Source organism: Plectropomus leopardus, chromosome 15, assembly GCF_008729295.1.
Source record: "Plectropomus leopardus isolate mb chromosome 15, YSFRI_Pleo_2.0, whole genome shotgun sequence".
NCBI classification, from domain to species: Eukaryota; Metazoa; Chordata; class Actinopteri; order Perciformes; family Serranidae; genus Plectropomus; species Plectropomus leopardus.
Genome location: NC_056477.1, coordinates 29,610,507 through 29,637,947, shown reverse-complemented (window position 1 = coordinate 29,637,947; position 27,441 = coordinate 29,610,507). Strand labels below are relative to the sequence as shown.

The following is a 27,441-nucleotide window of genomic DNA, read 5'->3' as shown; positions in this document are numbered from 1 at the left end:
ATCTTTTCTACACTCTGGAGAAATTTGGTCTCGGTAGGAAATTTACTTCATGGGTGAAGCTACTATATTCCTCCCCTCAAGCTTCAGTGAGAACAAATAACACCCAGTCAGAATATTTCTCCCTCCATCGCTCAACCCGACAGGGTTGTCCCCTGAGCCCTCTTTTATTTGCTTTGGCCATTGAGCCTCTTGCTATCGCGCTCCGTTGCAGCCCCCGCATAATAGGCATTTTCAGGAATGGGATAGAACAGAGAGTTTCTCTTTATGCAGACGATCTCCTCCTTTATATTTCTAATCTCTCAATGTCTGTCCCTGCAGCTCTCTCTATTTTTGACTCATTTGGTGTTATATCTGGCTATAAATTAAACTTCAGTAAAAGCGAACTATTTCCTTTAAATAAAGCAGCAAACGACTTCCCTTTACAAAATTTGCCATTTAAAATTGCAAAAGATGGCTTTACTTATTTAGGGGTTCAGGTAACTGACAAATTTAAAGACTTGTATAAGGCCAATTTTATCCCCCTTTTGAACCATGTACAAGAGGACTTTGACCGCTGGTCAGTGATTAATCTATCATTAACTGCACGCATTAACTCAATTAAAATGAATGTCCTCCCCAAGTTTTTATATTTATTTCAATGTGTACCCATTTTTCTCCCGCAAATCTTCTTTCGTAGAATTGACACCATTATTTCAGAATTCATATGGAGTAAAAGGACCCCAAGGATACGCAAGCAATTCCTTGAGAGACCAAAGGCACTTGGGGGAATGGCTCCGCCAAACCTGAGATTTTATTACTGGGCTGCCCACCTTAGAATAATACAATTCTGGCTGCAGTTTGACTCACACCATCCCATGCCTGCCTGGCTTGCATTGGAAGCTGACTCCTGTCATCCAGTGTCCCTGTCAGCATTAGTTCATTCTCCCATTAAGAGCTCTTCCTCAAGCTACACGAAAAATGTAATAGTTAAAACATCTTTGAGAATCTGGAATCAGTTCAGGCGCTATTTTGGCCTTCAGACCTATTCAGTATTAGCTCCAGTAATGGCAAATTATGCTTTCCCTCCGTCCCTGGTAGATGGTGCGTTTACAATTTGGTCCGACCTAGGTATTAAATCTTTTAAAGACTTGTATATCGATAGCAGTTTTGCTTCTTTTCAACAGTTATCTGAAAAATTCTCCCTTCCCAAACAGCATTTCTTCAGGTATCTCCAGATTCGCAGTTTTGTTAGTAGCAGATTTCCCCAGTTTCCCAGTCTACCTGTTGAATCACCATTGGACACATTCCTTAAACCAGCACCGGCTCTGAAAGGAATGATGTCACATATCTATGTTCAGATTCATTCCTTACGTATGGTTTCCTTAAATTCCATTAAATCACTCTGGGAGGCAGATCTCGGAGAGGAAATTACTGAGGAGCTCTGGGAGGATGTCCTTGACAAAGTACATAAATCATCTATCTGTGCAAAACATGGACTGATCCAGTGCAAAGTTGTACATCGCACCCACCTCACAAAGGTTAGGCTGTCACGAATCTATAAAGATGTGGACCCGACATGTGACAGGTGTCACCAAGCTCCAGCGAGCCATGCTCACATGTTTTGGTCCTGCTCTGCTTTGCAGTCCTATTGGGAGGAAATCTTTAGATCAGTGTCCAAGGTTACTGGGAAACTGATCAAACCTAATGCTATGATTGCACTATTTGGTGTGTCCACGGTGCCACTCTCCTCCCTTGAGGCAGCCTTTATAGCCTTTGTCACCCTTCTTGCCAGACGACTGATATTGTTCAAGTGGAAATCTTCAATAGCCCCATCACACATAGTATGGATAAGAGAAATCCTTAATTGTGTCAATATGGAAAAAATCAGGTGCATAAAGAATGGTTCCATGAGAAAATTTTATAAGATGTGGGACCCTTTTTTCAAATATGTACAAGAACTGGACTTCCAAGGGACTTCTTAGTGGCTAATCAGGATTCTCACCTGCATTACTCATGAAGTAACGAGCAGCAACTGACCAACATTGTAGTACTTTATTTTGATTTTGATTTTTTTTTTTTTTTCTCTTTCTTTCTTTTTATTTATTTTATTAATATCATTATTGTATTGTTTAGGTCTTGTCCCGTCCTAGGTTTGTATTGCTTTGTTTGGTCTTCACTGGCACTGTTGCTTTGTCAATACTATATTGTCCAAAGGTTACTGTATTGTTTGTATTGTTGTCGCTTATGTGTTTAATTCTGAAAATGTTAATAAACAGATTGTGGAAAAAAAAAAAAAAAAAATCTTTTTGTTGTATTCTCTAGTTCAAGACACATTTTTCAAGTCCTCAACAAGTCCTCCAGTTTAAACAACAAAACATACTGTCTGTGATTTCCTTTGAAATCAACAGTGTTTTCTGATCTAACACCCTAATTGGTAGGGAGAACAAACAAATCAATCAAACAAATCATAGCAACTAAAAAGACTTGTGGTAGTTGTCTGATATGTCACCTCATACAGTATAGGTTTGGTTAACCCTTTTAACACCTGGATAACACCAGTTTTCTTGTTCTGTGTTCAGACACCTGTCACATCTGTTTACATTTCTGAAACCTGCAAAAATTGGTTTGGGGACATGGGGACAGTAAAATTACCCCAATACTAGCTGTGAGGGATTATTAGATATTGTCCATAAAACTGTACATTACTCATGAAGTAACGAGCAGCAACTGACCAACATTGTAGTACTTTATTTTGATTTTGATTTTTTTTTTTTTTTCTCTTTCTTTCTTTTTATTTATTTTATTAATATCATTATTGTATTGTTTAGGTCTTGTCCCGTCCTAGGTTTGTATTGCTTTGTTTGGTCTTCATTGGCACTGTTGCTTTGTCAATACTATATTGTCCAAAGGTTACTGTATTGTTTGTATTGTTGTCGCTTATGTGTCTAATTCTGAAAATGTTAATAAACAGATTGTGGGGAAAAAAAACTTGTTAAGATTGTTTATGATTGTTTATATTTGTTATTGCGTTATGGCCAAAACCGTGTTTTTTGAGGTCACAGTGACCTTGATCACACACACACACACACACACACACACACACACACACAGAAAAGGCAGAACCCTGCCCCCCACCATAAACATGCAGCCCATGGCTCTCCGGCATGGAGAAACAGCATCACAGCGCCTGCTGCAATCATCCTCCTCAACCTGCTTTCAAGTCCTCAGGCGGCAATAGGGACTCTTCAATTCCAGCTTTATTGCTGTTATCAGTTATTACATGGCGCCTGGGTGATGTCTCCTCCCCAAATGATCTCTCCAACACTCCTCCTCCAATCTCTTGGACAAGTCTGAATCTTTCTATTACCGCTGATTCTACTCGCTGCTCTTTCTGTTTCATCTGTCTGGACTCTGTTAGAGTTTAACTTTTGTCTGCTAAGATCTTATGATGCTTTGTGCTTCAGCAAATATGTCATGAAATGTCATTATTGCCACTTTCTACAGCTTGTGTGAGACCAAAACATATCTTTTTACAATATATATATTATCCCCTGTTGCTTTAGAGTTGTACATTTTGCACAAAGGGCAATTTTGAGGATTTTACTGAAAACTGAAAGCAAGTCAGGCTGAGACTGTAATTCACCCAACAGCGACTGTCCAAACAAACTAAACTAATATTCTTCACAGCAGGTCTGTTCAGTCTCGGATTTCTCCAGATGTTGAGGCTGTGTGCAAAAATCAGTAGTTACAGAGATATTTTGTATCTAAAGAGTTTAAAATGATTGTGTAGGCTCACCAAGAAGAACTGACATACATGCAAGCATTTGCTGGAAAAATAAATAAATTCATAAATGCCTGACTGTAAGGGTCCAATCATAAAGTTTATTCATTAGAAAAATTACTATCTTGTATTTAGACAATAGGAACACCCGGTAAATATAGCACTGAGTTTTCCCCACCAACTTTCTCATGGTGTAAATTATAGACTATAACACAAAAATGGCAATAACCAGCATAAACCACCATGTTCTGAACAGACACATTATGAACACTAAAAAAGGGATATTTCCCTTTTGGAACATTAAACAGCAAACTTAACTACAATCCACAATCTACTCAGTCCATCACTAGGCATCATGGGAAATGGAGTGTTGCTACATCATAGCCTACAGTCTAAAAAAACTCTAAAACGAGGGTAATCATGAATAAAATGGGGCTTAACCGAAATAGGTCGGCTGATGTCAAATAATCTATTGGCTTTCTATGACAGTCAAAGGGGTGAGAAATGATTTTTAAAAACTTTAATGTTATTATGTTCTTTGAAACTAAATCAAACACCTACATTCATTCTCAGTCACAATTTGAGAAAAAAATCTAAAACATGGGACAAAAGTGATGCCTGCACTAAAAGGTAAGCTGCTATAAGGATCTGTCTTTTGGGATTCCCTGACATGCATGACAGGTAGTGTCTTGGACAGTTATCCTGTTATGGAGCTGGATAGCTCAGCAGGACAAGTTACCATGGTGACTAAGTGGGGACTCACATAAACCACATTTATGGACCGGATCTGTCACTATGGCGAGACTTATCGAAATAAGCCAGGCTTTTCCTTTATCCACCTTGATGGAATACCTCTCAGGTAAAACAAATCTGGCACCGCTTAAAGCACAGATTTACAGAGCTGCTAGCACAGCTGTAATTCTGAACACTGAACACCAGAGTACAGTTTGAAGGTTATAGTGTTCTTGGGCCTCAAAGCTCTCTGGAAACCAAAACAAAAATTCCACCACATCTCTAGCACCTTTTCCTTTGCGCCTGACACAGTCGAGATAGTGATATTTACTCTGCACATATGATGCAGACCACTTTAGAAATTCATTCCACTACATCCATTGACTACCAATTCACTGTTGCTTATAAAGTATGAATAAAATAGTTTGCTACCTGGACAGTCCATCTAGTTGGTGCTCTGCTGAAGTAGAAGCCTTTGAGCCTCTCGTTGACGGGACAGCTCTTGTCTTCAAAGTGGTCGACTATCGTCTGGAACAGGAAAACAGAAGATGACATCCTGCAGCTGGGCCTGGTACATGTTTGTTAAATAGTTCATATTGAGATATCTGCCTCAGTCGGGGACAGCTGTGAAGTGTACGCTAAGTGTGACAAAACAAGAAATGTTCTCTAATAGAAACTCTATACACTGTTCAATCAAAAGAGTTGATTTTACTTAAAAAAAAAAAAAAATCTAGGAAAACCGATTCCTTGAAAATGTAATTAAATACAACTATTAGTCTTAATTTATATTTATTTTATATCTAATTGTTACGCTTACTTAGAATTTAGGTATATGTACTTAAATTTGTGAAGTTGTTGCAACTTAAAAATGACAACTTTAATTAAATCAATCTTTCTCAGTTTCTGTGCCTTATATCTGTATTCTGTGAGTCTAAGTCAGACTAACTTGGTTTACTCAAGCTGCTAGCACTTATTAGTTTCTAAGTTGCAACAACTTCACAAAATTTAGCTAAATTTCAAGTAGACTCAACACTTGGATGTAAAGTAAACATAAGTTAAGATTTAGCTATAGTTATATTTACTTTTCCAAGGTTTCCAAGATTATTTTGAGTAAGATCAACTTGACAGATTTTAACTAAACCTCTTACCTGGACTTGCATCATGGCTCTCTCGACACGTCGGGAGCTCCCTTTCTCCAGTTTGGTCCTGAGGCAAAGTGCTGCGACTTCTATAGCCCAGAACTTGGGCTGCGACAGAATACACTGCAGGCAGACAGGGGAGGGACACTGTGTTTGATCATCTGTTTTTACAGCATGAAGTCATTTAAGATGCATAACAAATAATAATCTGGGACTGTAGACAAATCCAGATGATTTTACAAAGTCAAGGATGTTTAGATGATGTCAACAGTGTTTATTCAGGGGTTCCAAGTTAACAATGACTTGTTATGGTCCCATAAGGCCAAAACCTTACTCAAAAGATATTATTATGCAGCCTCTAACTATAATTAGCCCATGAACTTTGAAATAAAAGTTAGCATTCAAATGATGGCCCAAATAAATTAAGGTGAGGGTTTCCGTTAACCCTAAAATTGCACGAATTAAAATTGTGAATATTATATATGCCTAATGGAAACACGTTAATTTAAAAAATACTCCCATTTATCGCAAAAAAATGTTTTTACACTCACATGAGGTGGTATTTCAGCCTACTGGCCATAAAGCCATATTTAACAAAACTGCAATGGAAACACTTTTTTGACTTGTCCAGGTCACATGATGCTACTGCTATGTGCTTGTCAGTAGGATCTGGCTCCCTCATGATGCAGCAGGAGCTACAAGAGCTGTTATTGCATCACATAACTCTTCAAAAGTTGAGCAGATCATCCTAACGTTTTGAATCCACCATTCCTCTGTGAAATCATGGACTATCATCTCACAGAAATCCCTCATACGTGGCCGCTCTCACGTATAAGAGGCTCGCCTTTAAATTATGGCTCCATAACACTCCTAGGCCACGTAGGATTGGAAATAATGACGGCTAGTGTGGTGGCTGCAATAGAAATTAAGCTGCTAATGTTTTTAACATCCATCACCATGGTTACTGGAATGTTATCACCAGAGGAGAAGTGGCATAACATGGAAACACAGTCATCTGACAATTGTGTCAACTGTATTGACATTTTGAAAATATCACTTTTGTGCAAATGTGTGATGGAAACCCACCTACTCACACATGGCAATTTTAGTATTCAGTACAGTTCCAGAGCAACAGCTGTACAAGTACAACAACAGAGTCGTGGTTCACTACTTTTTTTAAAGAAAATTAAAAGTATATATTATTTTAATCCCCAAGGGAAATTTTATTTTTTTCACTCTGTAGTCATTTACACACAGGCCCCAAAATACACTCACATGCACAAAAAGGACCTATACATGCACATGTACATATACGTTTTCTGAATAATGAATTAGCTGATGAATCTTTTCTGATTCAATTATTCCCTATAAGAATGTCAGTCTTTTTCTTTTCTTAAAAAAAGAATAATTTACTTACTCATATTTACTTTTAACACTTTCAGTGCACTACTTTTAGTAGTGGAGTAGAGTATTTCCACAGTGTGGTATTAGTACTTTTACTTAAGTAAGGGAACTGCATACTTCTTCCACCACTGTTACTTTGGCAATCATTCAGAATATGAAGCTTGCACCACTAAAAGACCATATCACACCATATTGCATACATTTACATGCAACAATCATTAATTTGTCATATGGAATCAAACAAGGTACAGCTTCAGTGAATGTGATCCTGTCACCATTTTCATGCATTGTCTTCTTATATTTTAGGCTGCAGTGTGTATTTTTCTGCTTATAGAATGATTTATATGTAGATTTGTGTACCGCTGCTGTTGTTGTTTACAAACTAAATCCACCATCGAGTCAGTGACTTCACTGATGTCATCAGTGACGTCGATGGTGGTGGCTTGGAACGCCCTATCTCTGATTGGCTCCATCTTTTGTGTCAGAAAAAAAGAGTGGCTGACTGCTATTACTTATATATAAAAAAAAGAAAGAAACCTGCAGAAGTCTTGAAAATGCATGAGCAGGTGGAACACAGTGATGAAACATGAGATCTAACCTTTATTCTGTTCCCAAAACATGTCAGCTGTGCTCTGCAGTGAGAAGTTAACCAGCAATCTTCAGTGAAAGCTCATTATTAAAACCTATTACAGGCTGAACGTCCTTATCTGTGTGCTGTGGTGATTATCTGCTGTATAATAGCTGCGACAGCTTAGTGCTACAGATTTAGATGAGCTGATTAAAGGGAGCAGGGGAAAAGGGATATCCAGCTTATATCCTGGCAGGTAGACACCAGGGAACATCACTCCAGCTCTTTCTGTGAGCTCCGGCTTTAATCAGAACAAGTAATACAACGACGACTTCCCACCGACGCTATATTGATCATGATGGAAATATGCAATAAATGTGATCCATGGTTGTAGGTGGAAAGAGCAAACACTAATGATGTTTGTGGATGCTTGGCGAGTCTTGCCGGAGTCATTAGTGCAACAGTAAATTGTCCTAATTAGGCAGATATTCCTCCAGCAACATCAATCACTAAGCAATTAAAATCAAATGATAAGGCATGCTCAGCATTTGTCATCCAACTGTTAACACAAACGAGCAATAAGCTCATCTCATAAACAACAAAGGAAGTTTTTCTTCATAGTAGTGAGATACTGAACAAACTTAAATGCACTAAATATTTTAGTTATGCCTAATTACTTTGTTGTATTTAACAGAGTGCATTGGACAATAATAGTAAAAGCCATCAAATGGTTGCACTGACCAGCAGCTTCTGTTGAAATGCAGGATTTTGTTATGTTGCAATGGCAACAATTAACCCTTAAGGACTGTTTGGTGCATTTTAGTCGCTTTTCATTCTTCATTTCTTGATAATTTTGTCCATCTTCATGCAAATGGCATAAATTTTGTGTATTTTTGTTTAATCTGTGAATTTCCAGCTCAGCTCCTACAATAAATCTAATATACACCGTGGAAACTAAATTGTTACATTCATACTGTTAAGTGCAAAAAATGCTCCATTGAAACCCATTCAAACTGACATTTTTGATCCCACAGCCATCAAAGCATAAAAACATGCATTGTATTATTTCTGGGTCATTCTGGGGTTTTGCCTTGGTATTTATAATTTTACTACTTGCTGCTTACCTGATGACATCATTTTTACCATGTGGAGAAAATACATGCTGTTTTTTCTAGCTGCACTGTCACAATCAATGTTACTGCAAATCATTAATGTTTCCCAGGCTGTGATAAAAAAAAACACAACAACTTTTCATGTAGTATTTTGAAAGTAATTATTTTTTTTGTTTGTTTTTTTAATCTAAGAACAAAGTGGTATCATGATAAAAACCTGGCATTTAAAGGATTAAAATTACTTGATATTAATGATTAGGACTGATGTTGGTTAAAAATAAGCTCAATGGAAGTAGAAAACCACATTAATGTATAAAAGTTTTTAGATCTTGATTTTGAAAAGCACATTTTGTGTGCAGAGCGGTATGAGTTTGGGTATTGAGTATAACACTGCACAAAAAATAAAAACGTATAAAAATGTTGACACAAATCACTGACATATCCCAGGCTGTGATAATTAAGAAAAACCTAATTAGCATGTAGTATATTGTAACGTAGTTGCATTATGACAAAAACCTGGCACTTAAAGGGTTAAAATTCTGAAAATGAATGAGTATTTGATATTTATGATTTGGACTGATGTTGGCTAAAAAATTAACTTAATAAAGCTTGATTCTGAAAAGCGCATTTTGTGGGCAGAGGGACACTTGTGTGTGTAATATTAAAGCGGGCCCTGAGGGTTATGCAAATTTTAATCTCCATGATTTGTGATCTTGCAATTTTGTCCAATCATCGCAACTTTACTGCAAATCTGACAACTTTAAACAGGTAAAATCTAATTTGACTGTGGTGCTGTATGCAGCGTATTGATTCATTCAGCCTGTCCATCTCTCTCTGTTCACCATGAGACTGCTGCTACACCTATGACAGTTACTCCCACAGTGACAGGGCTAACTGTCAGCATCAGGCCCACTGTTAGGGGGAGTTAAAGGGGACCCCACTGGATTAATAATCTACAGATTTATGTAATGAAACCCCAGCTGCACCTCAGTTTCTCTTGATTTTGTTGGTTTACTGATGAATAGAGCAGGCAACAGGTCAAACTGAGGCTACCTGCTTCAAATGATCTGTTGCACTTATGACTGATTTTTTAAAAAATTTCACAGGTCAGTACAGATCAAATATTTAATTTGTTGTGTAATGTTAAAAAAATAATAGAATTGGGAGTATAAAGTGACAACCTTCGTCTTGACATCTACAATAGGCTGTCAGTTCAGACCGCCATTTACTGTGTCTGCAATTTCAAGAAACAAGAGAGCTTTCAACACCCGCAACACCTCATCACCACATTGTGTCTCAGTTTAGAGGAGACACAGCTTTGTCTGGTAGCAGACCAGACTTGGCAGGGTGAGGAATAATTTGTTTTGAGGTGCTGAGTATGGTGATCAAACCTGAGTAGACGTGAGAGGCATTCAGACTGAGTCTCCTGGGACAGGCTGCACAGTGTGCGCTGAGCTGGAAAAACACACTCAGATGTGACAGAGGAGACATGTCGAGCTGTCAGGGGGGAACAAAACTGAAACTATTTTGTGACTAGGAGTTTTCAAAGTAATACAGAGACGTCTCTTTATTTGTCATTAACTGGCGAATACTGTAGACTTACAAATGGTGACCAAGGCCTTTAGTTACCAACTGTGGGTACCTTGATATACATTCAGTATCATATGCATTACCTCCCTTTATTTGTTGACTTTGAATTTGAAATACATGCAGAAAATATGAAGTTTCTGTAGCTTTGAAGCAACTGCAGAGTAGAATTACTGCCTTGCAGTTGTATGCCTCTGCGAATCAGTCAAGTTGCATTTAGAGTTTACATCCATGTCAGTGAAAACATCCTATGTCATGTCCAAGACGAGAGACAGCTGGCCAACATAAATAAGATGAAAGAAAGGCTCCCCTACAGGCGATATTGAAAGAGAAGATGCACCCTCCAGTTTCAAATCAGAAGTGTGGCAGCATTTGAGCTCCCTCAAGTCAGAAAGTAATAAAGGTAAGAAGATAACAGAAAACAGCCTGCAAATATTGCAAGAGGGTGTTGAACTACACAAATAGTACAACTAACATGATGCAGTATGTGAGCCGGCGTCATAGTGAGGAGCTCCGGTCAGCCCCACCTACGCATGTTCCTCCTTAACAACAACTACAGGGCCAAACCACATTGACAAGTGCATTTGCAACCCTGCTCGCCCGAACGAGTACAAGAACAAAAGAGAGAGCCCAACTTACCACCCACAAGTGGGAAATGGCCAACCTAGTTCTTCAAACTTGCCCTCTTTGCTTTTTTTAACAGCAGGGGACATTGTAAATGTCCAGAAATGCATTCATTGCATAGTTTGTGTTCTGCATTTATACCCTACCTCAGAAATAAAATCTAATCAGCACAGTTTCAATGTGGACACCCAAAATTAGTGTCACCAATTCAGTATCTGACCAAATGTCTCCCTTTCTGTTCCAGAAATATGATGTTGATTAATGGCCAGAAAAGTGTTTTTGCAGAACATTATGTCAAAGTGAAGTTGACCTTTTGCATATCATATGTCATCCCTTGATTATTTTATCCTCATTTGTGCAAAATTTTGTCTTTTAGCATATGAAATTCCCTTAAGGCGTTCTTGAGATATTGCGTTCACAAAATGAGACAGATGTGTGTCACAGTGACCTTGACTTTTGACCATCAAAATCGAATCAATTCATCTTTGACTCAAAGTTGACGTTTGTGCCAAATTTGAAGAAATTTCCTGAAGGTGTTCTTCAAATGTCACACTCAAGAGAATGAGATGGATCCAAGGTTACAGTGACCATAATGTTTGACCACCAAAATCTAATCAGTTCATCGGTTAGCCCAAATGAATATTTGTGCCAAAAAAAAAAAAGAATTCCATCAAGGCATTCTTGAGATGTAACAGTTACAGGAATGAGACAGACAAGGTCGTAGTGACCTTGACCTTTAACCTATGACCACCAAATTCTAATCAGTTCATCACTGAGTCCAAGTGGATGTTGTGTCAAATTTGAACAAATCCTCTCAAGGCATTCTTGAGATATTGTGTCCACAACAATGGGATGGACATACAGATGCATGACCTGACATATGGAAAACCCAAAAAAGCATTACTGAAACCAATGGAAATCATTAGAGGACATGTCGTTGTTAATGTTTTTTTAATCTGGCCCTTAAAGGCCACTATCCTGAATTTGTTTTTGCTGACCATTACCATTATCTCTGACCTGGCTAATTTTTGAATACAAACTTAATTTGCATATTTACATTTATGACAAAAATGTTAAATGTGCAGATACAATTAAATAGAAAAATATTATCCTACTTAATAAATGAGGCCCACTTAATATTATAACTTTATATTTTTCTTTCTTTTTTTTTTTTTTTTACAATAACATACTAGACAGCCAGATAGCATTATGGAGCTTGATTGACCATTGATTTATCAGAAAACTGCCACAACAACTCCAGGGTTGTAAATGAATCTTCATTGCTTCTTATACTTAATTCTGACTTGGGATTTCTAAAATCAACATTTGTCTTTTAAAAAGCACAATTTTCCTCGAGCTCAGTCCTGATTTATGAGCCAAATGCACAGTGGAGAGGGATCAGACAGACAATCAGACAGATGAGACCTCCGAGGGTTCTGGTTTGAAGAATTGAAGGGGATCTGCTGTACGGTAATGTCTAATGGTCTTAAAGTGGGACCTGGAAGGAAGTGGTATCTCAGTGGAAACCTCAGTTTGACCTCCAGCAGCTGGAGGTGGTGCTCTGATCAGCTGCATCAACCCACCGTCTCTGCTGACTGAAGCCTCTGCCGAACTCTCAGAACCTACTCTGCGTAACGAGATCTGGAGAAAATCCACAACTGTTTGGCAGTCAGGTTTTCCATGAGGAGATGACAAACCTGATTCATTTCAAACAGACAATGCCTTTTGAAACTGAAATCAATGACTGCTGCTGTTCATGAGCGAAAAGTCTTTAACGAAAGCCGAGGTAATAGCTGATGCATCGGCGCTATCTCCAACGGGTCCTCTGGGAAAGCGACAGAATGTATCGATGATGACAGCTGGACATGTGACAACCATCTAACCAGCCTGCAGATTCCTGGATCTACATGTAGGCTGGGAAGATGCCTGCTCACAGAGCCAGCAGCAGCCTGCAGCCTCTCCGTCCCATGCAGTTACAATACAAAGCACGCTGCGAGCTCATTGTTCAACACAGCTTCTGGCTACAGGGAATGAACAATTGCAACAGTTCATGTTTTGAGAGGAAATGAGCACAACACAAGCCCAATACCACATGTTAAACTGGGCCCAAAACTGTTTACTTTTCGTTTGGAGAGCTCCATTGGCTTAAGGATGGACTTGCTGACCAGAATCCAGGACATAGGAATCAGAATAAGGTAATTTCAAGGCAGAGGATTATTCTGACACCATGCACTCCCTTACTCTCTTGTTTAAAGCGTTTTTCTATTTAAACAATTTTGTTTACTACATTGTCTCACACTCAAAAAAGTCAGATTTGATAAAGGTCTAAGAACCAATATGTCATCCATAAAGTGAGTACAGGCTTAAAACTAAACGTACAGGCTGAAAACTAAACGTGACCATGTTTTTGCCTCGGCTTTGGAACAACCTGCTTGAAGATAAGGTTGCCAAATTAGTGACTATTTTAGAATCTGGTTCAACGCCCTGAGGAAGGCCCCTGTGCTGAAATGCGTCTGCGTTTTCCTACTTTCCTCTTCCTCTTCTTCTTTTTCCCTCCAATACATGTGTGCCTTTGACTTCTTGAAAAGATCACAACACCACGTCTAGGTAAGCTGGTTCTTTTTGGCTCCTTTTTTCCCCAAACATTTAACCAACCACAGAGCATGTTGTTTTATATCAAGCTGGCCCACTGAGCATGCCAGTCTCCATTCTTTCATAGGTTACAAAACATCTTGCCAAAGGACTACAGCTGAAAATTAGCCAGATGGCTAACACTGGCACATTTACAGCTATGTTAATTCATGTGTGTTCTCCTTCTAAATAAAATAAATTTAATTAAATGAAATATTGGATGGATTTCCTCTGAATTTTGACCAGATGTTAATGGTATGAGGATGAATCTTACAACTTTTGTGACCTTTTCATCTATCACAGCTAACTTATTTCAATCTTAAATCAAAAATCACAAGGAATTTAAGTTAAAATTGGTTTTTGATCTTTGTTGGTTTTTGCAAGTTTTATATCTTTAAACTAATGACGTGATTCAAAATTAGAACGGCAAGGTTTGTGAATGCAAAAAAAAACTTTTTTTTTGGACAAAATTTTAGTAATTTTTGAAATTGCAATCTCTGTAACTTAAATGAAGGATGATGTCTGCTGTCCGTTTTGTCTTAATGAGAGCCATTGTTGCAACAAACTAAAATGCAAAAAAATGAAGAGCCAATTAAAAGTTAACTCTGACTTCACCCTGTTTGATTTTACCTTCTCAAACTCAACTTCTGGGGCACCTGGTGGCTCAGTAGAAAGAGCAGCGCCCCATGTACAGAGGTTGTGTCTTCGCTTCAGCGGCTGCGGATTCGATTCCGGCCTTAGCCCTTTGCTGCATGTCTCCCCCTCTCTCTCTCCTCCTTTCACGCTCACACTCTCCTATCAATTAAAAGCAATAATAGCCCAAAAAATAATCCTTAAAAAAAAAAAGAAACCCAACTTCTGTCTTACTGACAGTTTACAAAGTTGACTTTAATATACCTCTTCATTGTCAATGCCATTCATGCTTTTAACATTCTGAGTAGTCCCTGTGTTGTGCAGCAGCAAACAGAGTGAGAGGTGAGCCTGCAGCCCCACTCAGTTTCTCACCTTTCAATTAGTGTCTTTAGTTCCACTCACTCCTTCCCACCATACACATCTTTAATTAACTGACACGTCTGAGAAGAGTGGAAGCAGCCAGGCGATAGATGGACAAAATATTTGCCTCAGCAAAAAAAAAAATCTAACTGCCAGAGAGCAGTGTTTACAGCTGCCAATGCTTTCCACAGGAGAAGACTATTTCACAGGGGTTAGGTCAGAGATGATCACTGCTCAGTTATCCGCCTTTTATTCCCGTCAACCTTGAGACTCGTCTGATGTTATCATTTGAAACACGTCTTTCAGTCAATATGTGTTCCAGACATACAAGGATGAGCTGCTTTATTTTATAAAATCACTGTTTGAAAATGATGGAATAAGAAATGAGGCGTAGCTAAATCCAAAAATGTAAAGCCTCCAGACAAAAGACAAAACATGCTGAGGAGTAACAACAACATTAACCCTTTGAAACCTGGATCAACATCAGTTTCCTTGTGCTACGCTCAGAGGCCTTTCACAGTCATTTAAAATTAATAAATCTTTGAAATGTTTGAAATGTCTCTTTGAAAAACCTGGAGGGAAAGGCAATAAGCAACTTAGCAGGATATTTCAAATAATTAGTTAAAGGTGACAGGAAAATGACCTGAAAATTAGATAAAGAAAACTTTATAATTAATATAATTATATATTCAAAATGAGGTTGCACACACACACACACACACACATATATATATATATATATATAGAGAGAGAGATATATATATATATATATATATATATATATATATATATATATATATATATATATTTATATATATATATATATATATATATATATATATATATATATATATATATATATATATAGAGAGAGAGAGAGAGAGAGAGAGAGAGAGAGAGAGAGAGAGAGAGAGAGAGAGAGAGAGAGAGAGAGAATTATTTGGGCTTACTTTTCTTTTTTTTTGTTGCTAATTTCAGGTCATTTTTTGTAACTTATTTGTAACTAATTTCTTGCTATTTGTTTGGTCATTTCACCTTTGTGTTGCCAATCGTCTTCTTTCCATGTTTTTGAATGAAAACATTTCAAAGGTTTAAATCTTCCCAGGTAACCAAAGCCAAAATCTGATTTAGACATCAGTCAGGACTATATGTTGACACATGGAGAATGAGAAGTACCAGCTTGTAGTTGCACACCTCAACAAACCCATCAAGTTACATTAACAGTTTACATCCGTGTTTGTAAAAACATGGATGCACACATCTTTTCCCCCCAGCAGCACATAAAATCTCACCAGCACAGTTTGAAGGTGGACACCAAAGATTAGTGTCACTGATTCAGTATCTGTCAAATGTTTCTGAGGCATAAAACTGAATAGTGGCTAGAGTATTTTTGCAAAACATTATGATGTCACAGAGAAGTTAGCCTTTTGGATATAAAATGTTATCACCTCATTGTTTCATCCTATTAGACATTTGTGGGAAATCTTGTCATAATTAGGGTATTCATTCCTGAATTCCTGATTTACTACTCTTATCATTTTTCTTATATTTTCCTCTTAGTATTATTTGCTCAGTCCATCTTCCTTTCCTGTTTCTCAGCTGCAGACACACATGCACCTAAACACATATACATGAATGATCTCAATAACCAGCCATAGCAGAGTAAAATAACTGGTTTGCACATCAACAAATGAGTACCTTCATGCGTGATCATTTTTATGTATGTTTGTTGTTGTTTTGTGTTTTTTTTGTCCTCTCTTGTGCAGTCCTTTCTGAATTTCTGTCTCCATCTATCACCATGTCGGCGATGCCATGTCTGCACTCACTAATAAAATTAATTTAAAAAGACTGGAAAAGCACTATACAAGTGCAAGTCCATTTACCATTTTTACCTATGTCAACCAAAACCTAATCAGATCATCATTCAGTCTACGTGCACATTTGCGCCAAATATTTAGACACTCCCTCAAGTTGATAAGGATGGGACGGATAGACGGACGGACAAACTGAAAACATGATGCTTCAAGGTACGGCTGATACTGGTGGAGGCATAAAGATCCAGCCATGTTGCTGTGGCTGCTTTGTGGCCTCATAGGGAAGGAGAGGGCCATGGATAAAAAGCATTTTTTTCAAAGTTACACATGCCATGTTGTCCAAAGCTGCTCCTATTGACTGATATCTCCTCTCTAGATCTTGTATTTCATTATCAGCTTGCACTTTTTGTTGGCCTGACTGCAGCAAAAAAAAAAATGTAAGCACTCTGATGGCAGCCTCCTCATTCTCTGTCTCTGAATCATTAATCCAAACTGGATAGTCAAATCAAGTCAGTCACATCAATTTATAATGCCAAACAATCAGCCATCTGTGCACAATCACTGGATCATAGACCCTGTTTATTTATTTATTTATTTTTCTATGTCTTTTTTTCCTTAATAACTTTTTTTTCTTCTTTTTTTTCAGTACGTTCTCTAAGGCTTATTATAATGTGATTGGGGTGCTGCCTGGAGCAAGGGGGTTGGGGTGGAGGCGTTGGGGTACTGTTGTGTATTAATGTGTTTGTTGTTTGTTCTCCAAATTAAAAAATAAAAAAATGATAACAAAACAATGAGGTATACACCTACATGGCAATGAAAGCAATACTTAAACGAAACACACACAGACACCACTATGCTAACATGTGCATGTATATCTGCAATCCATTATACCATTAAATAATAACATTTCCATTAAAATTTCATACAACAATGTGGTTGTGCTTCTGCATCCCAACTTGTCACGTCTTGTACCCCACCTACACTATCAAATATCATGGATCCTACAGAGACCTGTTATTATCATCAAGTCTTTATGTCCCATCAGCGTTTCAGCAGCAGAAGCGGCTTAAGTGTTGTCTTAATCGGTACAAAGGTAGTCGTATGTTCTCAGAGCAAAGAGTAAATACAGCCTGCCTGGAGGACACGTCATTATGCAACCAGGGCTCTTTTGCTTATGCTTTTTAGAGACACAATTGCTTTTTTTAAAAAATAAGCAACAGAAAGTTTCGGCACAGCGCAATAATAGCCCCCGGAACAGCTTTGAGAGAATCATGGCTTTTTTCTTTTAATTTCCTGTCCTGTCAAATTCGTCCCGCCAAGCCTTCTCATCAGCCTAAATGGAGCTAACCCCTTTACTGTGCTTTAAGAGGAGACTTGATGGATCAGCCAAGTGAGCTATCCCATTACTGCTCTGACGTCTCTGGAGGAAGGGAACGTCTCCAAACACGCTCAGAGCTGCAGAGAAAAGGAGCCTGGCTTGTCTTACAATATTTAGCAATTTGGGTTTAGGTTTCAAAGTTAGAGTGATGGGAGAGAGCAGCTGTGACAAATCACACCTAGCTCTGCTTTATCATGTGGTAGTCGGGATAATAGCTGTGTGGATCAGGAGCTCTTAACTGCAATGAAGTAACCTCCCTTTCACCTGAAGGTAGCAGGTTCACAAACTGGATGCTGCCTTTCAGGTATCTAACAACTACTGCAATAACACTATTTGTCTTAAAGTCGATTAAAGGTCTTGGTTGTAGGATTAGGTGCCATCTAGTGGTGAGGCTGCAGACTGCAACCAACTGAAGCTCCTACCGTGTAGGAGAACTATGGTGGCTGATGCCAAAACATGAACGGCCCTATATTGAGCCAATGTTTGGTTTGTCCGTTCTGGGCTACAGTAGAGCCACATGCAACGCTTCATTATCTTTCCAAAATATTTGGCTGATAACTAATGATTGATTCTACCAATACATCATTCCAACACCATTACCAACTTATATATATGTATCGTAAAACTTCAAACAAAAGTCTAATCCCAATTATACAGCCAGTCCCTTAACATTCTACATTGCAAATTAACATTATAGAGCCCTAAATTTTTATTCATAACACAATATGATGCAACTTGAGTCCAACTATAATATTGTAGAACTATCAAACAACATTAACATTCTAGAACCTTAGTATGCTAGGACTAATGAACATTCATACCTTAACATTCTACACTGCATATTAGCATTCTTAAACTCTAACATTCTACATGTATTTTAAAAGTCCAGTTTTAGTTGGACTGACACAACAATTTAACTTTTTCAAACATCATGTAAACGTTCTGAGTGACCCAAGTTTCCAATGCCCCATGGCGGAGCTACTGCCGCCCTGTACCAGTGCAGACTTGGTGCAATCTAAACTTAAAAAAAACATGCATAGAAACAATGTGTTCATTCATATTTTGCCAAAACTACAAAGCTGGTGAGGTAATTTGTCTGATTAAAAACCAGCTTTCACATTACATGTGGAATAAAAACCTTCTGACACATTGGGTCCACCCAGATGCTTAATCCTTAAAAGGGACACACAGCTTAAGTCACTCATCACTGATAAGTCTATGTGGACTTAAAAAGGGGAAAAAACTCTTTGTGTCAGCAGTTATTTAGTTTTATGTTCTCCAGTCAGGAATGCCCGTGTAGCTGTAGCCTAAAGTATACCTCGGGGTATGAAATAGCCCCGGCTGGTTTATATCCCAGGTTATTATTTGGGCTAGGCCAGACTATACCCCCCCACGCAAATAATTTTGCTCTTGACCTGCAGTGATTTGAGCAGGCATGGTGATTAGACATCTCTTTATCTCTTTCTAACTTATTGATCACAATATGTTAATGCATGAAAAGCTAAAAGTTAACGGGCTAGCAAGGTGATAAGAGATCTGAAAGTTTACATCTAGGCTATGTTATGCACCTCTACTTCATCAAGCATGTTAATACTCAAGGAACTGCACCACTAGGTGGCGATACACTGAGTATGTGAGCAACCTAAACAAGCATGAAAATTTCATAATTTTATAACAATTTCATGACAGTTTACGGTTTAAAGTTTACAGTTTATAAAGCTACATGAAATCAAATCAAAATTGAATACTGCATCCTTGATTATTTTGTGTATCTAAATGTAGGGGGTATAATCTGGCTAAGGGGTTGTGAAATAGGCTAGCCTAAATAATACCCCAGGGTATAAAGTGGTCTAGCTCAGATTATAACTGGGGTATAAAACAGGCTAGCACACTTTAACTCTGGGTATAGTTTCGCCGGGGGGGGGGTATATTTTGGGCTCTCATTTGTCAACCAACTAATGCCATGAGAAAAGCCCACTTAAAGCTAAAATGCTGTCTCCAAAAAGTCTTTTATGCTGTTTTGGAAGGTTGAAAAGTATGCAGAGAAGCTGTGGCATTCTTTTAGTTTATATTTTCTCATAAAAAGTGGGGAGTCTCCAAATTTCAGTTTAGCATTAAGGACAGCACTTCAACAGGTTATAATTAGCATGCTTTATTCTGGAGCTGCATGTTCTTTTGCTACAGAAAAATTAAACAGAGCTCTAATTCTGAGTGCAAATAGATTCTGAAGCTGTAGCTTGAGGAAAAAATCATTTCACAGAGAGCCAGAGACTGGGGAAAAGCAATAGCCAAAAAAGAGAACAGAAGTGAAGGGTGATGGCTAATGTTTCACCGGCACTGAAGAAGCAGTTTGAAGCTTGTCAGGAAGTTCTAACTCGTTTCATAAAAACAGTGAGGTGGTTTTTGGGGTTGTCAGCGTGGATTTATGGTTTTGTTTTTCTCCACTCGTGCTCAGCTATTTTTGCAGTTCTCCTTTAGGTGAGTCATTTCATCAGTTCTGCACAGTGGTTTGTGTTTGGATGTAGTCTTATTCAGTTTGCTGGTGCAACACTATAAAAAGGTAGCCTTCAGCTTATTAATGGTTAGTTGTTGACTAATCTTTGCAGAGGGAGAGAGAATGTTGGTCATACGGGACCAGCAGATACCACCGCAGATTTCCACAGTCAGTGAACAAACTTAATAATTCAGTCCATTGTATCTGATATCAGTAGAGTTAAGTTTTATACATTGTTCAAAGTTTAAGAGATTTAGGTTTTTAATAACAGTTTGTGATCTTCTGAGAAACAAAAGCCAATAATAGAGGCATTAGGCCTCATGCAAGAAATGATATCCAATCAAATGTGTTCTTGTTTTTGCTCATCACCATGATTTGGTCTTAATTTGTTAGTAGGCATTCATTTTTGGGATTTACCAATGTTTTTTTTTATTTTTGCTCTTCTCTTAGGTAAGAGAAAATTTTATGAGTGGTCGAGAGCACTCAGACCAAGATAAGAGAAAAACATTCTTTTTTCACAGTCCATAAACTGTGTCAAACACAAGGAAAAATAAGTTTTAACTTGGAGAAACATTTCAAAAATGCATGAGCATCACATAATCAAATTTAGATATTTTAGAGTAATTATAATTACTGGATTATTAAATTTCAGGTAAATTTGCAGCTAAAACAATTAGTTGATTAATTAGAGAATTCACTGACAACTATCTATTTCATTGTACAAGTCATTTTTACTGAAAAAAACATTTCATGGTTCCAGCCTCTCATATAGACTGTATGTAAGAGGACTTGCTGCTTTTTCTTTAAATTATTTTGATTTATCAAATTCGTTTATACCTTTTTGCATGTGTACTTTTACTTTTAATACTTCACTATATTTCCTTGAAATCCCATTTACTTTGTTGAAGACTATTTCTAAGTGTGTCAATTTCACTCTAACAGTTCTTCTATTAACAACCTTTTTTGGTGTCATGTCTTTTTCATGTGCCAGAGTCTGACACTGCACAAAACCTGTCCTTATATGGTGTTTAGGGGGTGTTACCCTAACAAGTGACTTATGATCAGTGGGACTGACACCTGGTCAGAGCAGATTTGGATGGTTTTGAACATTTGGTGCATCTAGAGTTGACTTCTCCTATATTTTCTCTTAACTTTCTGATAAGAGAAAATTTAAAATAATTATATTACAACTGAATGTATGGCTGCTAAGTTAAGTAGGGCAAAACCTTTAATTGCAAATTTTTGAAAAAATGTTCAGACTCACTTTTATGGCCAACAGGATGCAAAACGAGCATCTGAACCTACGGTGTTTTCTGTATTAAAATTTCAAATCACAAAACAATAAATAGTTACTTACAGATGTGAAGGCCAGCAGTTCCTCCTCAGTCAGTTTGTGCACAGGGTTATTCTTCTGGAAGTCAGTGCTGCAAGAAAATACCCTCAGTTAACGGTAAATACAAGGAAGGAATAAGGAACAACAGCTTACAGCTAAACTGAACAAAAATATAAATATAAACCTAATACCAGGATGAACTGCTACAATTTAAAATAGATGTGTAGTTCGAGATCACCCTTTAATTATCCTTCAGTAATTGTGTGGACTTTTTTTGACTTCAAGCTGGCAATAGATGAAGCCAGAGGCATTATATTTTCAGGTTGTCACTTTGTTCGTCCGTCTGTCCATCCATCTGGCACATTCTTGTTAATGCAATATCTCAGGAACACCTTCAGGGGAATTTCTTCAAATTATGCACAAGTTAGCTTGGACTCAGCAATGAGCTGATAAATTTTAGTGGTCACATTGATTAGAATCTCGTGGTCAAGGGTCAAGGTCACGGTGACATCATACAATATAATTTTGGCCAAAACTCAAGAATCCTCAAGAACCACCTGGATACTGTGCTGATTTGGCAGATCTTCTGTGTGTGAGCATCATGTTGTTTTTCAGTGTAAACTGTAATAGCAACTTGATCAGTGCATGGAGGCATACAACTGTATGGGGGTATATCTAGTTTCATTAATTGAGTGACAGCTAGAGGGTTTCACAATCATTGTGAAAAAATGGCCAACAGATGCACAAAAATGCAATCAGTGGAGTTAAAAAGGTTACATCTGCCTTAATGATTCGCCCATTTACCGTTCCACCTGGCAAGCACGCTAAGTGACCCAAATTAAACACACCTACAATGTGGCGTGATCCAGTTGCTCAGGCTAATGTGCTAAAATGCTCATGGTGGATCAGCCAACTTTGACTTCTGCTTTCACTGAGGAGTTTATACCTTCAGTTGAGGTCTGTGAAGACTTTGTACCGTTGGTGAAAATAATCCCTGATGTGATTCTAAACACTGATGTTGCCACCAACATGCCTCACCATCCTGTGAAGCATGGTTGTGCAACATCTTGCCATTGGGTGCTTGTCAGTGCCAGGGACATGGACACTGGTCAGAACTGAGGGAAGAACAAATGCAAGGGTCCTTAGAGAAAACGGTCACACTTTCTATGAAGACCACTTCTATAATGCAAAACGAGGGCATTTAGAGTGAATTTTAATGCATTCATAATGTTTCATGACTCCACTCATAACCACACATAGTGCTTACTGATGCACTATATCAACAGTCATAAAACATTATAGATGTGACTTCTGATGATCTGAGTATCCAATGTCTTATGAATGCTCTTGAGTAGTTAAAAACTAGAGGTTGTCTGATGGGGCTTACAATGCATTATAGATACCTATACTTGCCTTTACACACATCAACAATCAGCTGTAGTAAGGACTCATAGTGTGTTATAACAGTCCATGAAGTATCATAAGTTATAACTGTATGCGTTAAGAAAAGTGAGGTACATACTGATGCATTTATAATAATGCATGCTTCATCATAATGTGTCATTGTTGGTGTTAAGTAAAGTGCAACACATTTGCATGCATTTATAAGAATCTATGCCTCATCATAAGTGATTTATGCCCAAAATACACTAATGCATTACAATTCACTATCAATGGCCTCATAATGTATTATAGATGTGGTCTTCATAGAAAATGTTACCAGAAAACCTGCTCCAGAGCACTCGCAACCTTAGACTGGGGGGACAGTTAAACTTTCATCTCGACATAACCTGAAGCATTCGGCCAAAACAGTGACGTTGCCTCAGGACAAGTCTCACTGTCCTTGAGTAACCCAGCAAAAGCCCAGGCTTAAACCCCCATAATATCTGTGGAGAGACCTGAAGATGGCAGTTCAGACACTTCCCATCCAGTCTGTCAGAGTTTGAGAAGATCCACCATGAAGAAATAGGATCAACTTCCCAAATCCAGGTGTGCAGAAATAGTAGAGGTTTACCAAAGAAGACTGTAATTGCTAAGGGGCTTCTACAAAGTCTGAATTACAGGCCTGAATACTAATGTAAAGGAGAGATTTCGATTTTTAATAAATTTGAAAACATTTTAAACTAGAATTACTGCCATGTAGCTGTATGGCTCCGTGCACCAGTTACAGTTACAGTTCACCCATGTCTGTGAAAAAATGGATGCTTCACGCAGATCTTCCCCTTGACAGCACAGAAGATCTCTACAATCAGCACAGTTTCAAGGTTAGTGTCACCAATTCAGTGTTTGACCAAATGTCTCCTCTTCTATTCCTGAGATATCATGTTGAATAATGGCCAAAAAAGTGGTTTTGCAGAACATTATGATGTCACAGTGAAGCCAGCCTTTGACCTTTTGGATAAAAAAATGTCATACCTTCATCATTTTATTCTATGAGACATCTGTGTGAAGTTTTGTCATAATTGGTGTATGAATTTTTGAAATATGGCCATAAACCTTTGACGACCACATTCTAATAAGTTCATCTTTGAGTCATCCAAGAGAACATTTGTCATATTTTCCCTCAAGGCGTTCTTAAGATATCGCATTTACGAGAGTGGGACGGTAGGGCAGGCTGACTGTTAAGAGAAATAACTTTTCTTGAAATGATGAAGGCACTTGCAAATGAAAAAGTAGTACAAAATGTAAGCCATACTTTGCTGTTTCATTTTTACCTCTTAAAGATTTCATTAAACTTAGTTTTTCTATCTACAAAATGAACAAACACACTAACAAAAAGGGAGATCTCAGGTCTCCTTCCATCTTTTTAACATCTTTTCTTAAAATAACTATAAAATCAATAAAGTCTTTGTCTTAATGCATCCAGCACTTTGATTGGCTGTTAAAAACTTTCCAACTGAACTCAGCCATTAAAAAACACAATCCACCTACCAAAAAGCTCAATATCATCATCACCGACACAGCAGCATAAAAAGAATTGTTTCACTCTGTCATTATTAGTTATTGAGTGTCGACTGACAAGCAAAAACTGTGTTTTTATCCATGAATTACATCTACAACACAGTGAAGTGGTGTGAATACTTACTGAAGCCACTGTATCTGAAGTTCTATTGCAAGTAACTAATATGTCTGGTGACAGACAGTACGCTTTCTGTCCTAACAACTTACATGAAATCTGACTGAGTAACAAGGTCAGTCAGATTGTTCAAATAATTATCCAGTGAATAGATATGTGATGTGAACATGTAAAAAAGGGTTTACATCTGTTACAAGGACTTTTCTGGAGGCTTAGGAAGCAATAGGTGGGTTTCCATTAATAATTTGCAGAAAACTACACAATACTTCCAAGATGTCGATAAAACAGAATGTCGAGATGACTGTGTTTCCACTGAGTGATGTTCTGGGACTCCTGCTTCAAGGTCTTCCATGACCCTGGAAACCCGTATCTTAAGTTCAAGTTACACAACTGGTAGATTAGCATGATATAGAGGTCCTCTCCTTGTGAAGAACTGAACACATACAGCCTTTGTTGTCTAAATGTTTTTAATACAACTGTGTTTTAACTGATGAAATGGAGGACTACAGAAGCCGTGCTGTGCTCCGAGGGAGAGGACTTACCAGACACCCAGGATGACGGCCTGCTCCTCGGCGCTGAGGTCAGGCAGCTCATACTGATCTGGCTCCGCTAAATTGATCTTATCCAGTACGGTGTCATCACCCAGACTGTGGTCCTGTAAGAGCACAGAAACACACACACAGTCAGATGTGTACACACAGACTGCAGCCATAAACCATGCTGCATGAAAACAACTAGGAGCTGCCAAGTGAGCCAGCATGCTTTTTTCAGATTAAGCATTACATATTTTTGAGAAATTGCTTGCAGCCACAACATCTGAAAGAAAAACTACAACTGTGAGACATCCAACAGTAAGGCTGAATTCATCACGCATGCCACTGCACAGTGGGTAATTTCTTGTAAATAGCGATGGTTAGTGGTTGGTTCATATTTGGATTTCACAGATAACTTAGTGGACAATTTTCAGAATTGCGCCTAACTGCAGGCAGCCAGGTTTAGAAATTAAAATGCTGGATACAAGATATCAAGTAGACGGATTATCATTTACAGAAACAATATGTGATACACACTTTAAGAAAAACAAAGTTCACACTTGCATTGTCAATAAAAGTGACAATAAAATGCAGTTCAGTGAGATGCTGCTGCACTGTGGTGACTGGAGTGACTTGAATAATTCTAAACAATAATCAGCCCTGTCATGTCATGTCATGGACGACTGTCACATGTTTCAGTCAGTACTGGACCACAAACTCCATCTGAGTCAACCTCCTCCAACCCTTGTTGGGGTCCAAACATAGACTGTATATAGACAGACAACATGACAGCTCCCCAGAAGTGTAACTTCTCAATCTGGATCGCCCCTTGGTGTCTGTCTGCAGTATAGGTCATAAAGCCCACCCCTCCATGTTAGTGATTGGGACATAGGCCAAACTAAAAACTCAAAGTACACGCCAAATACATTTTGTCCCAAAGATTCTTTCTGTCATGAAAGTAGCTCTCGTCACCCACACGTTTGCTCAAGTGTTTAGTTTTACAGTAAGTTCGGTTTTATTGAGTTATTAAAGTATACAAAAAGGGGATTTTTTTTTGCCATGATTGACAGCTGTGAAAGCCAATCCACGCGCTCGCATTCAATGGAACTGCTTGCGATTGGTCAGACAGGTGTTTTGGCGCACCCTAATGCAAGACAAAGATTAGTGGAATGGATCAAAACTGTGTGCTGATGTTGGTGAGCCGCTGAAGTTGGTATGTCTTTGGAAACAGAAACTACCAAACATGCTAAACCTTTATCAGCAAAACCCGAATGCACCTATTACAGGGCTTCAGAATATGCATGTTAGAAAATTTTGTAGTGACTCTGGAGCCTTACAGACATATTGACAGCATCCAGCATCCAGTGACTATGCAGTCTTTTTTTTCCTGACACCTCTACTGACTGCAAAATTAGATGTGGAATTGACTGTGAGGATACAAAATGAAAAAACCAGTGTAGCTTTCTTGTATTTAAATCATCCTTTTTGTCCTAAGAGACACAGTATGTTGACCTACATCGACTTAACTAATCTGGACTCAAGCCTTAGCAACTGTATGATGAAGACAGACTGCGTCATACCCAACAACCAACAGACTGATGGATAGAGGGGGCTTAGTATTCTGTTATATTGCGGAAAGACTGCACTGGCATTGTTAACCCAAGAGCAGTGCCAAGCACTTAAAAATGTCTCACATTTACCCATGTAAACTCTGCAGTAGAGGTTAGGGGTTTGGTGTCTTGCAAAACACACCAAGACCTGTCAACAGGAGGGCCCAGGGATCAAACTGCTTAACCAAATGTGAGGCATTCAGAACTTTAGGACTGAACAATGCAGGACCATCAATGACTGTCAAGTGCATTCCTCTGGTCTACTCTTGGCAGACATAATGATGCAAAAAGAGCAAGCTCATTCCAAACCCAATGCTGCGACAATCTGGTTTGGCAGCAGCAACAAGAACTCTAGATCTGACTTGTTTTCATTAGAATAACACAACAGTGCCAAGTCCAGTCAGACCCACAGAGGCAGAAATGGCCCAATTTCCCTGCTGGCAGTGGTTTTGATTTGCCAGTGATGAAGTGAGTTCCTTCATTGTCCCTCTCTACTTTCCCTATCCACTCGAGATAGGAAGCCAGCGAGTTAGAGTTAACGACAGCCTTGATTGAGGCTATTTACTCCCCCTCCCCCAGTAATGAGGGTGTTAGTGGTCTGAGCACAGCGCAAGGAACTGAAGCTGGGCCGCGGCCATGAGACTGAGAGCTCT

The 27,441-nt window shown here is 38.4% G+C and overlaps 1 protein-coding gene across 1 annotated transcript in view; it reads right to left on the bottom strand.

Annotated features, from left to right (window-relative positions):
• Nucleotides 1-27,441, bottom strand: part of ttc27 (tetratricopeptide repeat domain 27) — an 88,700-nt gene that overhangs the window by 25,936 nt on the left and 35,323 nt on the right. Inside the window, 4 exon segments of the mRNA XM_042502086.1 lie at nt 4,925-5,020; nt 5,641-5,754; nt 21,594-21,660; nt 25,188-25,300. Coding sequence (XP_042358020.1) covers nt 4,925-5,020; nt 5,641-5,754; nt 21,594-21,660; nt 25,188-25,300 — 390 coding nt within the window.